The sequence below is a fragment of the Coenobita brevimanus genome, chromosome 13 (assembly GCF_032717465.1).
Source record: "Coenobita brevimanus isolate Jiangsu-jjx chromosome 13, ASM3271746v2, whole genome shotgun sequence".
NCBI lineage: Eukaryota > Metazoa > Arthropoda > Malacostraca > Decapoda > Coenobitidae > Coenobita > Coenobita brevimanus.
This window is the reverse complement of record NC_136966.1, coordinates 46,094,928-46,113,734: the sequence shown is the minus strand read 5'-3', so window position 1 is coordinate 46,113,734 and position 18,807 is coordinate 46,094,928. Positions and strand designations below refer to the sequence as shown.

The 18,807-nt window shown below is 40.5% G+C and overlaps 1 protein-coding gene across 2 annotated transcripts in view; it reads right to left on the bottom strand.

The window, feature by feature from the left end:
• The window catches only part of LOC145416322 (opioid-binding protein/cell adhesion molecule-like), a 395,407-nt gene that overhangs the window by 72,975 nt on the left and 303,625 nt on the right, over positions 1-18,807 (bottom strand). Inside the window, exon 3 of one of the 2 annotated variants that reach the window (XM_080285321.1) lies at positions 10,158-10,318. In XM_080285321.1, the coding sequence (XP_080141447.1) occupies positions 10,158-10,318 (161 nt within the window). The remainder of the gene's footprint in view (positions 1-10,157; positions 10,319-18,807) is intronic. The other variant, XM_080285327.1, reaches the window with a different exon arrangement.

The following is an 18,807-nucleotide window of genomic DNA, read 5'->3' as shown; positions in this document are numbered from 1 at the left end:
TAGGTAGACAGAGACGGTGGCTCAGATTACCGGTCACATGGAAATATACTCGAACTCTATATGTAACTTGTTCTCCATCCAGCGTTCTAACCAAAAGCTTTCATTGTAGTTTCTTTATACTTCTGTTACTCACTCAAATATCTGCTTTCCAGATTTATATTAAAACTATAATATAACGATATGGCCGTTGTAAGTTGATGTTATTTCTTTGCTGGAGAAAGTTTTTGCTACCGATTGCCACTTGTTGACAGCTGCCAAATAATTTTATTTTTTGCTGGCAGCAGATCTGGATAGCAAATTCGAAAGGATGAGAGAAAACTGCACTAGAAATGGCAACAAAATCGAGGGATCACAAAGTTGATTAAAATATAACTTAACATGTAAATTTTCCTATGTACACGACATCTGGATCACAATATATATATATATATATATATATATATATATATATATATATATATATATATATATATATAGAGAGAGAGAGAGAGAGAGAGAGAGAGAGAGAGAGAGAGAGAGAGAGAGAGAGAGATGGATAGGTAGATGAAGTATAGCAACATTAGGGCAGTCGGATTTCCGGATTTGCAGGTTGTATGAGTGAACATAAATGTTTTGAAATATGGAGCCGTATCGATATTTTAATTTTTTAGACTAACAGCAGCTTTCATTATATATATATATATATATATATATATATATATATATATATATATATATATATATATATATATATATATATATATATATATATATATGTAGATCATGACTTCTAAAACTTTTATTCTTCTTTTATGAGCTCGTATACTGTACAGTTATGGGAAAATCAGTCGTCACTTAAAACGAGTGTGTTGCTACTCTCATTTGAGTTGCAGAGGACTGTTTCCAAGTAATATGCACACATTTTACAGTAAAATACAATCTACATTAAAATATTCCTACTTTACAGTAAAGGCAAAATTTATTCGCTTATATGTAAAGTATGTTTTGAATCTGCTACTTTTTTCACACTCTTAGCACCTCAGTCAGATGATGTATTTTGAACTCTGATTCTTGCTATGGTGCTACCAACGGACGTGTTTACTGACTAAAGGGGTAACTTTTCGCACTGGAGGGGTTTCGTTAAGCCTTCATTAACCCTTTCACTGACAGATATATTCTCCAAAGTTAAGCTAAATCGTAAAAAAAGAAGCAATAATTATCTAAAGTATTGTCCTCGTAGTGAAGCTATTAAACCCCTTTCGTACGATAAATTTGATTAATCCGACTGTCACAGTTCTTACTCAAATGAAGGAGAACTCTTACTGAAGGGATTAGTGGCGTTCTCCTTTTCTCCTTAAACCCCATCACTATGAGATGTTTTCGCTAAGCGATATAAATTCTCTCGGCAGAGGCTGAAAGAAAAAAATAATAATACGTCGTACCAAAGACTTTATTGATAAATGCTGAACATCAGTCCACACACATGGTCAGTCATATATATATATATATATATATATATATATATATATGAGGAATCCAGCTGTAAACTTTGCTAATGTCCGTTCAGTACGCTGATGACTTTCTTCCATCATAATTATCTCCAAGTGATTTCATTAAGCTTGAGAGTTCATTTAGTTGGAAAAGTCAGATAAAGCCTTGATACCCCTAGTCTTGACGAGTCAGGAAAAAGGATACTTAAAATCTGTATCCTTTACGGCATTCTTAGGAGTACAAATATTGCCCGAGTTCCAAGCCAACGTAGCCAGTTTGATAAAGCTCACGAATTTCACGGATATTTTTGCAGTCATTTTAAGAAAATGACATCTGTACCTCTGTAATTTATTGCCTATGTCAGAGTCCGAAGTAAACAGTCCGAAAATGCTCTCCAAATTAATACATACGTTTTATAGTCCTTGAAAGAATGTGCCACTCGGATTTCTATAGCTCATTCACTGTCTCTGTTCTAAACCAATGTCTTTAGTTTACTGGTTGCCCAGGGTGGTGTATAAAGATGGCTTGTTAATATTTTTGTCTTCACTCATGTAGCTCCCAGACACTTGACAAGCAAAGCAGAGGGAGTATTAAAGCAAAATATACGAGATATTAATGTATTTCTAATAATGCTTGACTGCCATGGAGACTAGATTATCCCACTAATTGATTAACCACTTCACCCTGATGGCATGTTCTGAATTCTATTATTGCCACCACCGGACTGTTATACTTGTATAGTTCTTGAGACACATTTCGCACTGGAAGAATTAAATACTGACTTCATCAACCCTTTCACTGTTGGAGGTCTGTTCTAAGTTGAATGAATCGTCTGATGGTAGCCAGAATAAAATATAAAAATACGTCATCAGATTGAACAAAACTGATCCTACACGGCTTTTACACTGATTTGGCCTAGAATTGCCATCATTTCACCTTGAATGTTGCGTAGTAGGAACACATTATTATTTAATTACGATGCTTGTTCACATAAACCACAAGGCCAGTGAGGAGACAGGGCGTGCGTGCTGGGCAATCCCCAGGCCCTGTCTTCCTCCTTACTGTTTTTTTTAATCATCCCATACCCCATTGACCGGGCTAATATATGGCCAGGCCTGCATTATAGGTGCAGGGAATCATCAAACGAACGAACGAACGATGCTTCTTATGAGGATGTGCCGCAACGTTGTCTTTTTTCTATCACAGAGCTTCGTGTAATAAGGTGCAAAAGGACGAAAATCTGGTCCAAAATAAAATGGAAGCCCTATAGTTCCAGTCAAGAGCATCCTGTCTCAAAGTCCGCACGAAATACTTCCATGCGCTTTTTTTTTTTTTTTTTTTTTGTCATCCCCCCCCTCACAACAGAACTTCCAAATCGAGGCACAGGGCTAAAAGCTGGAGGGTGTCTCTTGAACGCCCAGTTCTCTCTCTCTCTCTCTCTCTCTCTCTCTCTCTCTCTCTCTCATATATATCTATATATATATATATATATATATATATATATATATCTATCTATCTATCTATCTATCTATCTATATATATATATATATATATATATATATATACTGTATATATACATATATATAATTATCTATCAATCGATCTGCTTCAGTCTCATGCGGAAGTAATGTCTATCTCCAACCCTTTCATCCCAAACCAAAGCTCCTAAATACTCAGGGCAGCACGAAGTGAGTCAGCCCCACCCTCCCACCAACCCCTCTCGTCCCCCCGACCTGACCCCAACTGTCCTCTATCGGCCTGCACATAGTTGGACTTGATTATCCGATTACGGGGATAACAACCACACTCGATTGGTGGGCACAGGGAAAAAATGTGGCGATGAAAACTGGGAGGGGCCATTGTCAGCCCCCCTCCCATTATATTGCTGGGGGGAAGGGGTCACTGCATGAACACACAGGCACACGAGCACACGCACAAGCATTCTCTCTCTCTCTCTCTCTCTCTCTCTCTCTCTCACACACACACACACACACACACACACACAAGCATTCACTCTCACTCAGACTCTCTCTCTCTCTCTCTCTCTCTCTCTCTCTCACACACACACACACACACACACACACACACACACACACACACACACACACACACACACACACACACACACACACACACACACTCACAAGCATTCACTCTCTCTCTCTCTCTCTCTCTCTCTCTCTCTCTCTCTCTCTCTCTCTCTCACACACACACACACACACACACAAGCATTCACTCTCTCTCTCTCTCTCTCTCTCTCTCTCTCTCTCTCTCTCACACACACACACACACACACACACACACACACACACACACACACACACACACACTTAATCACATCTTCCGCCGGTGGCCGCAGTGTCAAATTCTGGCAAATGTACAAAGTAATTTGATTATGATTCACGGAGATGAGTTTTTTTTTTTTTTTAATCGTCTGTGGCACGTGTATGAAAGCTTTGTTTTTATTCAGCCTCTTCGACAGGCTGACGTTTTGACATATTTCTTGTTTTTTCTGCTGTTTTACTCTGTTCTCTTTAACCGGGCCTGAAATTGCCATCGCCCCATCTTGAATACTGAATTGTAGCAAGAGACCAATAGAATATGTACTAGTCAGGAAGGATGTTGAGCCATATTATAGTCTTTTTCTGCCACTGAACTTCGGGAAACACGCTGGAAAAGGACAAAAAACTACTCCTACTTAAACTGGATGAACTATGTAACATGCTGTTTTGAAACATCGCCCCTGGTCTTGATGAAGTCAGTGAAGCAATTTCCACCTACTCGAAAACTATCTCCTTTGCTGAATAACAGCGTCTGGAGATAGCAAGGATAAATTAAAATATAAAGTCACCGGAACAGTAAGTACCATCATACCCAGCAGATTGCTGGCTATAGCTGTCCTTTTCCATGCAGTCCAACATCCTCCTTTCGGGAGATAGGAAATTGCTGATGGACTTTTGTATAACCAGAAAGTTGAGCTGCCCACTTATATCCGTGCCAGCACATGATGGCGTCCCTCTCCAGCACCCCTGACGCAATATATGAAGCAATTTTCTGTCGTTTGAAAAAATATCTCCTGATCTGAATAAACCTGTCTGCAGGTATCAAGGATAAACTGGAACATGACACCCAAGCTCCCAGTCGTATTCCGCCGAATGTACAAAGTAATTTGGTTACGGTCTCGTTGTTGCCTTGCGCCAACCTTTGCCAAGGGTAGGCGAGTATTTTCTGATGGCGTGACGTAATGGTATATATAATTGTTGCTAACCCCAGGTGTTATTAATCAGTTTTGGAGAGTCCCCTAACTGAAAAGGGGTATGTGAAGGCTGTACCTTAATTCATTTCGAAAAGTTTCTCCTCAGCTCGATTTATCTACTGTATATAACGAAAGAGGTCACCGATATGAAAAGGTTAAACAGCTTCCATCTTTCCGTTTTGTTTCTACGGGACGATTTTATTCAGGTTAGGAGAACCCGTACTACTGAAGGGATTAATGATGGCTATATGTAACCCCTCAAGGTGAAATTTAGTCTTTCCTAAGAGGAAAAAATCTGCCGTAGGTTACAAGAACATAATAAAATATCTCCATGTCATCCACTTGGACTGAACGGATTAATGACGGCTACGTACTCTCCCCACTTCCCCCATCAAGTTAGAAAAGCCTCTCATCAGCTAGATAAAATCGTCTGGGGGCAGCAACTAACAAAATATAAATGACTAGTCTGGCTGAAAGGGCTAAACTCATACACAACAAGCTCTTATGAAAATAGCGTCCAGTGAATGGAATTAGTTGAGGAGGGAGAGAGAGACAAAAAAAAAGTACGGTTCTGGACATAAAAACGGATTCATTTGTCTTTATTTTACAGTGCAAGTATTGGTGTTATAGGTTCAACAGGACGTCAACCAAGTGGGTTGCAGACTGAAGATGCTATTCTCTTTCAGTCCACCATCCTTCTCTCGGAGGACAATGAGGGTGGCTGAAGGACGTTTGAATATTCAGGTACGGTAACTCCACCACTCAGTTATATCGATGCCACCATTGGAAGGCTCCCTTCCTCAGCGCCTCCACAGTCCCGTGAATTGTTTAAGTTAGTTATACACTCATGAAAATTCTGTTGACCATGCAGGGGGTCAAAACTGGGCCGAAACTGCCTTTTTTTTTTTTTTTTTTTTTTTTTTTTTTCAAAAGACAGAATTTTTACGTGCGTGTAATTTATTAAGAGATTCTCATAATTACGACAAAAAAAAAAAAAACAAGAAAGTGAATGGCAACTTTCGAAACCCTGTGGCGTGATCTTCGCAGCTCATCAAACCTCCTGACATATGTAGTAGTTTCGTACCGGTTTCACAGAAAATTAGAGGTGTATTAATGTCTGCAGCTGTACACTTGTGACCCATTGTTTTTGCTCAATCTATCCCTCCCATTGGCTGGAGAATAGTAGTAGCTTGGATTTCACGCCGGGTGATGGCCTCCTGTTGGTAGTTCGAAGTCATTCCAGACTATACTAGTAACACTGTCATCGCTCAAGGTCCCTCGTGTAGTCTAGCAAAGCTGCCAACTGTCACCTCCTTACTGGTCAGCAAGTCTTCGTGCGGTGCGAAATTCTGTTTACTACTTCTTTGCAACTAGTAACAGGATTAGAGGACGAGAATGAAATTGGGGATCACTTAGAAAATAATTATAAAATAAACTGCCTCCCTTGCCTTTCTCATCGCTGGAGTCATAGATGTTTGAATAACACGTGTTGAGCAAAGATTCACATTATCACATACGAATATGGATGAGGATGCACACATCAGTCCTCTACGTTACACTGAAGCGTCTAGGAGTCTAGCGATGAAGGACAGGCAGGAGAGGCGAACGGACTTTTGTAGTTGACTGTACATGAGAAATCTCATATTGGAATACAAAACTTTATAGCAGGAAGTGTTGTACGAAATAGGAGTACAGTTTCCAATTTCAGTACAGACGCTTTCAAAATCTGCTAACGAGTATATCTGCCGACACGAGAATGTTAGCCCCTTCACTACGAGAGTTCTCCCCTAAACTGAATAAAGTCAACTGTCGAAAGCAGATGAAAATTAAAATGACATGATCGTACTAAAGTGCTTAATGGAAATTGTTACTAACCCCCTCAGTACAGGGAAGTTCTTCAAGTGCCTGTAAAAAAGAAAACGTTGGTGGATGAAAAAGTGAAGACAAGACGTCATCGTACTCAAGGGGTTAAACCTGGCAGCCCGGGAACGTCTTTTATTGCTTGAGCAACCGAAACGAGAGAGAGCACTATACTTTAACCTAAATTTGGTGTGTAAAATTCCTGCCCATATGGCTAATAATATTTCCGTGCTCGAGGTGCACCAAAACTTTTTCCTTCTCAGCTATTGAACCAGTCGTGGCAAGGTATACCGTTGTTGTCATGGAAATCATTGTCCGGTAGAACGATACTTTTCTCTGTAAGAGCCGGATATGTCTGAAAAACGTCAAAATGATTTTCACTTGGTAACAACAGAACACCAAAACTTTTCTTCCCTCAACTATTAGGCTAGTCATGGCATGACGTATATTTTGGAAAATGTCATGAAATTTGACTTCCAGCGGCAATGGTCAGTAGCCTAAAAAGTCCAAAAACACAGTCTTGCTCGCTCAGAAATGTTTCACAACTGTGGTGTGGACTCTTAATTCTTGTATTTAATTCTGGCAAATGGCACAAAGCTTCATTCAGTTGACGTGAGACATCCATGGGCTGTATGGGTTAGAAATTGTATTCTTAGTGGATAATGGAGAGGTAATAGTTGAGGCAGAATTTACAAAACTGGTGCAGAACAACTAAAGGTGATGGTGTACATGCGTGGTCAAAATGTACGTAGTAAAGTGATGGACAAACACACACACAATCAGAAGTAAAAAATCAGAGAGAACAATGAGATACATGGACTCCACACCACAATAAAAACAACAGCACAGGACGCCACTCCACAATAAAAAGAACACCACAATCAATCACGATAATTAGGGGATCCTTTATACAGGTTTTATAGTCATTAGGTCAAACATAATATATTAGCTACTCGAACTGGAGCTTAATTTTAATGAAATACAATTACCGAGGTCCCGCAAAGCCTAATTAGCAGTTATATCTAAATTGCCTGTCAATTATCAATACTTTATTTACCCAAGACAATCAAGCTCCTAATTACTAGCGGCCACATTGGAAATAATATGGAATGGCCCAACTTGACGATTAATCCCATTTTAATAACCGACCGGAATAAATGCTCCCCAACTACTTTTCACCACCAGCTGCCTGCAATTAACCAGCTGCCGAAATGACACTTTCTGTGGACCGTATTCTCGTCAGCTTTACACGCATTGCTGTGCCTCTTCCCCTGCGATTTATTATGCATACTACACTTTACTGTTCTCTTGTATCTTTTTTATATCTTTATTGTAGGCACAGGTTACATAAATTATGAAGAAGAAAATACGGACGTGCCGCAGTCAGAAATATTTTAGCCAGGAAGAAGTACTTGAATGCCTCCTTAATTGACAAGTATGTGGTTCTGTGTCACGGCAGTGCTCCTATCTTCTCTCAGCCTGATACTCTTACGACTTCGCCATCTCCTATTTGAAGTCAAAAACTGTACCAAAGTATCTAATCAGTTTGTAACATCTGTTACCTTTGTTCTTCTTCCATGGTCATTCTTTCTTTGCCTGCTTACAGTGCTAATGTGTGTGTCTCTCTGATGCACATTGTGTTTGATATTCTAGGAAGTGAACCTTTCCCTGTCTTTGTACCAAATATTATAATGTCTGGTGATTTTCTAGCTCTGCTACTGTATTTTTTTTCATTCATGATCCTTTCTTTTCGATTCTTTTAATTGTGTTAAACATAATAATATATGAACTTTTCTTTCCCCATCTGTATTTTTTTTAACTGAGCTGTCATGTTATCTACTGAGCATTGTAACTCATCATTATCACCTTTCCAATATCCTCTACGTAGGTCTCATTGCGTTTATCCTGACAGTCTTGCTGCCTGACCATCATCGGATTGTCTTTGGGAAGAACTGAGCTACAGCATGTACTATGTTTATGATTTTCAGGCTTCAGGCTTCAAGTATTTCATTCCTCATCACTCATTCATATCACTCCTTGACGCCCTTGGCTTACACCTACGTAAATGAAGGGCTTCGAACCAATGAAGTGGTTTCGAGATGATGTAAAAAAAAACTGCTGTTTGTAAATATACAATCTGAGTTGACTCTGATCATCTCACCTTTTACTTCTCGCTAACTGTGTCGTATCAACAACTAAACTTTAACAACCAGATGATTGTCTTGCATCAACGTCAGAAAAATATCTATCATAATTTTTTCTTATCACCTTTCCTATACCTCTTGTCTGTGGCTTACCCCAAACAAGTTGACTTCGGTCTCTCCTCTTAATTTAAATGAATAATCTCTTCATCATGCCACTACACTTATTCCATTTTCTTTTGACACAGCAGTGTATTTCTCACTACCTAATGCACCTTGCTCGCCTATACATACACTACTTTCCTATCCACACTATCTACTTACTACTCATTTCTATTTCGTCCGTTCTACAGACTCCTTTGTCACTACGCTTACTCTACTGTCCGTTTAAAACACTATTTTCCTGCTCATTCTTTTTTGCAATTTTGTGTTTTCTACTCTCTGCTTCACTATATCCATCACTGTCCTGTTAATTCTAATCATTGTCTCATATTACTGTTGTCTGTTACTGCTCACACTCCAACTTTACTGTTCATTCTCACAACTACTGTCTCAATTTTTCTTACCTATTCTTCATTATTTCTACTTTTCCTCTCCGCTACTATCCCATCCACTCTGTTTGCCTGTTTCATCGCTCAATTAACTACGCTCATGTCAACCATAAACACTGCCTCCTGCGACTGCTTCTCTAAGCACCACGCTCTCCTATCCCCCGCTGACCTCCGACGAGCGCTATTCACTGCTGACCCGTTCTGTCGCCCACTGTATCCACTAATGTTCTGTTCTACCAGCTCCAGTATCAACTCTAATACAATCTAACTGCGGCTTTCCTCTCCATTCTGCCTACTACTTTTCAAACCTTTTATTTTGTCCTATCCACTCTTGTTACTGCTTTATGTCACTGTTAATAATCTTCTGTTGAATCTCTACTACCCAAATATACCACTTGTCTATCCTGGCCAGTATCTAACCCTTCTAACCATCACACTTTCCCGTCCACTTCCTTTTCATCCCTTCTATTCACTTGTCCGCCGCTCATCTCACACCTGACCTTTTTCCACAAGTCGTGCGGAAATCTTTGCAAGGTACACACGTGGTCCTCAATGACCTCATAATTCACTCTAACCACTACTTTTCTTTCCACTCTATAAGCACATCATCCTTTCCACTGGACCTACAATGTTCCTCTGTGCAAACACTACCATCCCATTCTACCACCCCTCTCGCCACTATCTTCTACTTTTTCTTTCAGTTTCAGCGTCTACTGCAGTACACTATAACCACATCATTTTGTCCCTTCTATGCACTACACTCTCCTCTCCAATACTTCTCTATCCCATCTAACCACAACTCCACTCGTCTGTCCCTCGACTGATCTCCCCGTCAACCTTTTGCCACAGGTCGTGCGGAAAGCTTGGAGAAGTACACACCTGATCCTCACTGACCTGGTGATCGGCCAGGTGTCGGTACTTGCAGGGCAGGAAGGCCGTGGCTCCCAGCTGAACAGTCACGTTGGTAACCGAGTTGTTGGCGAAGTTGGCCTCGGGAAGCAGGTGCCGGATCTCTGACATCGGGTCCTCGGTGAAAGTTTCTGGCGGCAGAAGAACAGATGGGAAGGTAAGCTTGAATTTTGTGCTGATTATGGAACGATAAGTTGATTTTATTAGGTTTGGTTTGGGACATGATCTGAACTGGTTTCTCGATCAAGGTCTCTTGGCCTAAGAAAATGGGATGAAAACTAAGTGTGCGTGGGTTTGTTCTGGTTAACAGAGGCACGATAAGACCTGTGTATTTTATGGACGTGAAGGAATAGACACATTAACTGAGGTAGATTAGAATACGTCAAGAAAGGGACATGATCTAAAATGAAAGGATGTTTTCCGCTGTTGTCCTCGGGAAGCAGGTGCCAGATCTCTGATATTGGGGTCTCGGTAAGGTTTCTGACGGCATTAAAAGGGACGGGAAAGTGAGTGTAACTAGATATTGTGCATATGAAGGAAAGACATATTCATATACAGTACTGGTGCAGGTGAGGGGATCTGAATCGGGTTCTCGGTGAAGGTCTCTGACAGGAGGAGGAGGATGGATTGAAAGGTAAGTGGTTGTGTGTGGATTTATACTGGTTGAAACATTAGGGCAAGACATGTTTATCCTAAAGCCCTAAAGGGAAAGATACGTTTGTTAAGCTAGGTTAGGGCAGATTACATTAGGTTAGAAAGGAGAGATGAATTGGGAGGGAGTGTGGCGAAGTCGGTCTCAGGGAGCAGGTGACGGATCGCTGACTTCAAGTCCTAGGTGCTGGGCTCTAGTAGGAGAGGATGGATTGAAAGGGTGAGTGTTGGGAAGTTTCTTCAGTTGACCAAACAGTATCAGTGAACACTTCTCGTAAAACAGTCTAATACCACAGACGATGGCTATTGCAAAATATCAAATGATTGTGCCCACGATAATGAACTTGGTTTTACGAGGATGCCCTTTTATTATTACGATATACCTATTCAGTTGACAACAGAATAGTCTCCTCGGAACGCCACTAGCTATACTGATACTCAGAATATCGAACCCTTCTCATGCGTTTTGTTTATTTATTTATTTATTTTTTCTGGAGGGAGGGGGCTTTACAGATATCTGGAGAGGAAAAGAGGAAAAAGTAACTGTGAATTAATTTCGTGCTGATTAAGGAAAGACATGTTGGTATAAGTTATACCAAGTTGATTTTAGGACGTTTTTTTGAATTGGGAATGAATATGCGAATGTACTAAGAAGGTGAGTGAAGTAGAAGAGATGGTGAACTGGAGGATATATTCTGAAGTAAGAGGATACATGCAGAATCAGAAGGATACATATTATGATGAAGTAGAAGGATATATGCTGAACTGTGATATATTAAGTGAGAGGGAATATGCTGATGTGGGAAGGGTATACAATATGTTCAGTGGGAGGAATATAGCCTACATTATGCTAAAGTGAGAAGGGTATATGGTGAAGTGGGAGGGGTGAAGGAGGAGGAGTATATGGTGGGGTGGAAGGGTATAAGTGTGAGGATATATGCTGAAGTGTGAGGGCATATAGTCGTATACTGATGTGGGAGGGTATATGATGGAGTTGGATGATTTATTATACTGACTAATCTGCAGGGAAGAAGGGATGAAGGGACGCGTAAAAACGGAAAAAGATTATTGAAAATGCTGAAAAAGATGGGTATAAGCTGAAGTTGGAAGAAATATGCTGAAATGAGTGGAAGTATATGGATATACAGTATGCTGAAACAGAAAGGTATAAGCTGGAGTAGGGGGAAGTATGGTGAAATGGAAGGAAATATGATGAACTGTAAACAGAAACAGAATGGTATATAAAGAAAGGGGAAGGTTTAACAATCTAGATATTGAGAAGTCGTAAGATAGAGATAAACAGGGAGAAAAGCATAAACCAGTATGCTCTCATAAGGGTATAGTTCGTCCACCTTAACTTGGCTGAGGTTTTCGTCCTTTTGCGGCTTTTTATTCCGTTGATCAATGCAAAATACGATAATACTATGGCCCTACATTCTTTCCATAGCACTTCTTCTAGATTAAGCACCATATTATAGTGTTGATCCTATGTCACGGGTCTGCATTCAAGATGCAGAGCTGTCAGGTTTAGGCAAGAGAGTTGTGTGGTCATTTATTGTTTTCGTGGTTCATAAAGAAAAAGAAAAGCGAAGGGAATTAAGAAAACTTAAGGATGGATGCTATTTCTCTCTCTCTCTCTCTCTCTCGCATGCATGCGTGGGGGGGGGGGAATGGGTGAGTGGGTGTGGGTATGGGTGTAAATGTGGGTGTGGGTGTGACTGGAGCTTAAATTCAAAGAAACTGTAAAAGGAGACGTGGCATATCCTAGTTGTGCAGAAAACCAGCTAGAGAAGTAGAGTCGTGCATTACTGACGTCATAATGCAGACAGCACACTTAAAACTGAGAGGTATTGTAATACGATGAAGTGCTTGGGGCCACAGACATTTACTTAACAAGAGTGGCACGCTAATTATCAGTCCAATACACTCTCACGATCAGGACAACTCCACATACGAGTTATCATTTGTTTACCATTTCTTGCAAGTAGTATGTGTGTTATAATTCATCACTGCAGGTACCACACGATTTTGTTTAGATTCATAATGAGCTTTTGGTAGTGAAGGGGCTAATGATGGCTGTATCTAATTCCTGCCTTTCAGTAAGTATATATCTCCTGAACTGGATAATTTAGTCGTAAAATAGCGAGACATAACTGAAAATGAAGTGACAGTTCCTTAACCCTTTCGATATGGTAACATCTAATTTATATTTTATTCTTGCACTACTACTAGTTTCATCTACCTTATCCTTCAATCTCATGACGTATTTTTTTTTTCATTTATCCTTACTATCTGCAGTAAGTTTTATTCTGCTTTGGCGAGACTATTCGAACTGTACAGGACAGTTATAGACTTCTCTCGAACACTGAAATATATAGTAGGAATAAAAATAATAAGTCATTGGACTGATGGGGTTCAGAATGTATCCTAGTAGTGGAGAGATTAATACAAACTAGCCTAGATCAAACCCGTGTTCAGTCAATGTCTCCTCTTCTATAAAAGTCCGCCAAGGATAGAGAGCATCAGACTGCAAAACACAGCCTCGTAGTGGGGCTCTTAATGGAGTTCTGAAGTTTTCGTCCCACTGATTCTGTTGGCATTCACTTCGTCTCTTCATTATTTATGCATGGTGGAACTCGGGTGTTATTCTGAAAGGTCGTCTGTATTTTTGTGTTACCTTTTTATTAACGGTAGACTGAGTAGCGATATTTAATTAACTTACTGGAGCTTCCAAAAAATGAGCACCCTAATTTATATACCAGGTGTTGCATCTGTAATTCCATACTTGTAGATACAGTTTAACTTCTTTTATTGCAATGACCTCTTTTTTCTTCTTCTTCTTCTTCTTCTTCTTTTTCTTTCTCCGAACAATTTCATTCAACTCAAGGAAGATTATTCAGACAAGAGAGATTACGCAGTTTGCAGCGTCCACTGGTCTCTTAATTATCAATTCTACCATAAACTGGACAAAGGATTTTAAAACAGCAAGAATACAATAAAAATAACGTCGGCGGGGTTAAACGGTTAATGGCCTATCATGGAACGACAAGAATACCATCGGACTTATATAGAGGGGTAAGTAGATAGAGAGATAGATAGATAGGCAGATAGATAGATATACTTAATTTTTTTACATAAGAATAACAGATGAACTTCCAGCTCCCTATAATTTGCATTGCTTATTAATACAAAGTTAGGAGCTGTTACGAATGGGAGTTCTCGTAGGATGAAGTTTAATTGTGTATGTACAATATGTACATAGTTACCTGCTGCAACGAAGTTAGAGGAGATCATGTATTCATCTATGTTTGTCTGTGTGTTTGTTTGCCCAGACCATATCCCCAAAAGTTCTCAAAGAATTTCAATGAAATTTTGTGGATGGGTGGACCATGGTCCAAGCACGAAGTGATTAAGTTTGAAGGCGTATTTGGATCCATATCTGAGTACCCCGCACAATATTACCAAAAGCTCTCAGTGAATTTCAATTAAAGTTTGTAGAAGGGTGGGCCATGGCCAAGAAAGAATTGATATTATCTGGAGGCGGATCCGAATCCGGATCCTTTTTAATAACAGTGGTATTGTCGGAGGTATGCACTTTCTGAGTGCTTTCTGGTTTTATGATCATGCAATCCTCTACAAAAATTCACTGCCAGAAAATCAGTCGAACCCAAGTTTAAAAATATTTTAATTCATAGGTAGAGAAATGAACGAGCTTAGGTAGCATATGTAAGAATGTTACAGGAAAACATTCACCCGGTCATCTCCTTTAACTCAAGATCATCAAGCGACAACGTATGTGGTTTCCTGTGGCTAAAGTCTCGCTACAGGGAAACCTCCCGAATTCTGAAGGTTAAGAAACTACATTGACTGAAGCCTGAAACCTCTGGGATGATTCTTCTATATTACACTCAGGGTAAACGATTATACCTACTTCTGGGAAACATTCCGAGGTCTGACGAGAAACGAGTGCGTCATACGTAGTCACACATTCAACATAAGAGCTCAGTATTGCATTTGTCATCACAGTGAACTCGTTCTCAGGTTTCAGTAAAAGCATCAGTGTTTGGAATTGTAGTGGGGCAGGAAGACATTCCGTCCTCCTCCTCCTCCCCTTATTCTTGACATCTCTAGATTACTTTTCAGGACTGGGGAGACGTTACGAACTAGAAGGATTAAATTCATCCTTCATTACTCCACTCACCAACAGAAGGGCTATCCCAGGTTAAATACACTCATCTTAGGCAGCAATGAGTAGTACAGCAGACTTCTTGCCGTACTGCAAGAGACCGAATCATATATTTTCATACATTTGGCATAACAATCGAACTCGTTCCAAACTTGCTGTAAAAAACTGGAGTTGTGATGTTGTGTGTGCAGTGAGGCAAGGCGACATTCTCTCCTCCTCCTCCTCCTCCTTCGCCTCCCCTTTACTAATTAACTAAGAGGAAGTTTGGAGGTAAAACTTTGGATTCCCGGTGGAACTTGGGTTAACTCCCTAATGGCGCAATGCCGGCGGCGACACACACTTCACCGACGATACCAGCCACTTCACCGCATTTGCCTCTGGATCTATACTCTGTTCGCTTTAAGTAGGCGTTAAATTGCCATCACTCCGTCGTGAATGCCTAACTATAGCAAGAAATTGACAGTAGAATACGATGCTAGTTTCTAAGCGGTACTATAGAAAGGATGTATGAGAGGCGAAGTAATGTCTTGCCACCGTGTTATGAGTAATACAACGCGAAAGTCACAAAGCTCCCCACCTAATTAAGATGAATGGACTATACGCATATTTAACCGCCAGCCCGAGGACGTCTTTTATATCTAATTCTTGCTACCGACGAACGACTTTGTTCAACTTCGGAGAGCTGTTGGTCCCGGATCTACACATGCCTTATTCTATCTGGCAGCAGATTTCCGCGATTGCTCTCAATTTTATGCATTTTGAATTGATATATCCGGCGATTCAAGGAGCTTCATTCATCACGATAACTTTATTTTGTTATTCTTGGTATCTTTCTCACAATTACGATATATTGAACTTTTTGCGCACGATGATTTATATTTAACATTCACTAACCCATTTACTAAGAAAAGATGCCTAAGAGTTATATAAAATAATTTGATGTTTGCTAGACACACATTCTCGTGCTGAAGATCTACAGACGGACACTTCAGAGCCGACATCTTCCACTTCACCGCTTTTGTCACTGGAACTACGGGTGTTCATCTCCTCTACATGCTAATATACCCACTTTGTCTATTATTACGGTTAACAACAGACGATTTTTGTACCCTCAAGAGAAACATATGAGGCAGATAATGTCAGTAACTTTGTATTCTGTTATAGCTTAAGACAGGCTATATTATTTAGCTCACTGAAACTTGACTGGGTTTGAGCTATCTAGTGTTATTTTATAACGACCACAGTTGACGTTGTTTATATTTTGTTCTTGTTATCATCAGATGATTTTGGTCAGCTTATGAGAGACCTGTTGAACAAGAGGGACTGGATGAAGGCGTCTTTAACCCCGCCTTTGCGCTGGGGTTCTTCAAAGTTTTAATATCGTCAGGAGATAGCAAGAACAACATGAAAGAGACATCCTTGGGTATATGGGGCCAGCGACACACAAACTACACCAAGGATGCCATTCCACCTCTTTTGGCTCAGGCGCTTCAAATGCTTGGCCGTTTCCTCCTTAGGATATTCCTTTTTATATCATTCATCATTCATTCATCATCCAGTCCTTTGGTGTCCCGTGAGGAGCATAGGAGGCCGGGGCTAGGCAGGCTGGTCCTGGCATATAAGATGAGAGTGCCCTGAGTGGCATTACGTGAGCAATAAACCCCAACCATCCCTTGGATATAAACCTGTCCAGGGTCAGTCCGACTGCAGCGCAATTACCCACTAAACCACCAGGCGCCATAATTCGATGATATGGTTACCACCCTGTGTAGTAAATGATTTCCTGGCGTATGGGAAATCATTTGGCTTGTCATTCAGTGTAGAGTCACCCGTAGACAGAAGGAAGAGGAAAGAATGAAGGAAAGTAAGACAGAAGAGGAAGGAAGGAAAGAAGTAAGGAAGAGTGGAAAGGGCAGTCACCCAAGAGCAGCACCAGATCGAGTGAGTGGATGGTGAGCGCCCCCACCTGCTGTATTCTTGCGGCCCAAACCCCACCTGTAGATGACAATAAGGATGATGGTGGTGGCAGACAACGATTTTTTAAGAAGCTACACCCAGCCACTGTCGACGTTATCCATACCTTAACGATATTCTTAGGCAAAGATTCAGAGGATTGCTGCACCATTTTTAGCGAGTTTTCAACACTTGACCAGGTTATAGCGCCATACGAGCTTGTATTTTCAAGCAGTATTCTTGCTGGCTATAGAGGCTTCGCGGAGCCTCTTTGAGGAGTTGCTTTCACAAATTATATCGTAGTATCCTCTAATATGTTAAATATATCCTTTTTAGAGTCGACATTAAGAAAAATAGCATCCTAAAGGAGACTAGGAAGAGACAAAGATCATCTGATCGGGAAGAATGCTAAGAACTATCCTAAACACACTCAGGCGCCTGCGCCTAACTCTTAGCTCAGTATTATCGCCTGGAGCTTGCTGGAGTGGGATAACAGAGTTATCCCGACCATGAGAGGGGTAAGGTGAGATTACAGCCCACAGTTACTCGAGGCACTAACTCAGCGCGTCTCCTCTCTGGAAAGTCGGAACGGGAAAGTTTAAGGCGGTGAGTGTGTGTGTGTGTGTGTGTGTGTGTGTGTGTGTGTGTGTGTGTGTGTGTGTGTGTGTGTGTGTGTGTGTGTGTGTGTGTGTGTGTGTGTGTGTGTGTGTGTGTGTGTGTGTGTGTGTGTGTGTGTGTGTGTGTGTGTGTGCGCGCGCGCGCGCTTGCCTGCTTGTTACCTCGACTAGGACGGAGTCCGGCGAGGTCTTGTTTTTGCTTCAGTTTTTTGTTTGGTTGTTACTTCGTTTGTTTGCAACATTACAGAAAAACGGCAGAATGAAATTACATGAAACTTTCAGGATATGTGGGCACTGGTCCCTAAAGCAACAGCTAAAATTCTGAAGATAATCGAGTGACCCTGAAATGTCAAAATCAGACACGGATTTTCAGAGGGCTATAACTTGAAACCGGTTGAAGATAGCGATATTTACTAGTATCAGCATACAGGAACTCCCATCTGGGCTTTCATTTGGCACCAAGTCCTTTGACCTTGAGTGACCTTGAAAGGTCAAACTCAAGGTCACGGATATTCAGGGGGATATAATTCGAAACTGGTTGAAGAGAGAGATTTACTATTATCAACATATTAGAAGTCCCATATGAGTTTTTAAGTGACATCATGACCTTTGACCTTAAGTGACCTTCAAAGGTCAAACTCAAGGTCACGGATATTCAGAGGACTATAACTCGAAACTCTTTGAAGACAGAGGTATTTATCATTTTCAGGATATAGGAAGTCTCATATGGGCTTCCATTTGGCACCAAGACTTTAGACCTTGAGTGACCTTGAAAGATTAAATGTAAGATCACGGATTTTCAGAGGGCAATAACTTGAAAACAATTGAAAATAGAGATATTTGCTCTCATCAACATTTTGGAAGTCTTATATGGCCTTCCTTTTGGTACAATGAACTTTGACCTTCAAAGGTCAAACAGTGTTACGGATATCCATAGCGTTAGAAGTTGAAAACGGTTGAATCCCATATGGTCATTTAAACTGGTACCATGACCTTTAACCTTAAGTGATCTTCAAAGGTCAAACTCAAGATCACGGATTTTCAGAACGGTTAGAGATATTTACTATTATCGAGGTATAGGAGGTCTCATATGGGCTTTCGTTTGTCATCATGACCTTTGACCTTGAGTGGCCTTGCTGTTGGACGAGATTTGTTAAGCTTGGCACCCATTGTTTATTTATTTGTTTATAGGCTTCTCCGGTGTAATCTGGTC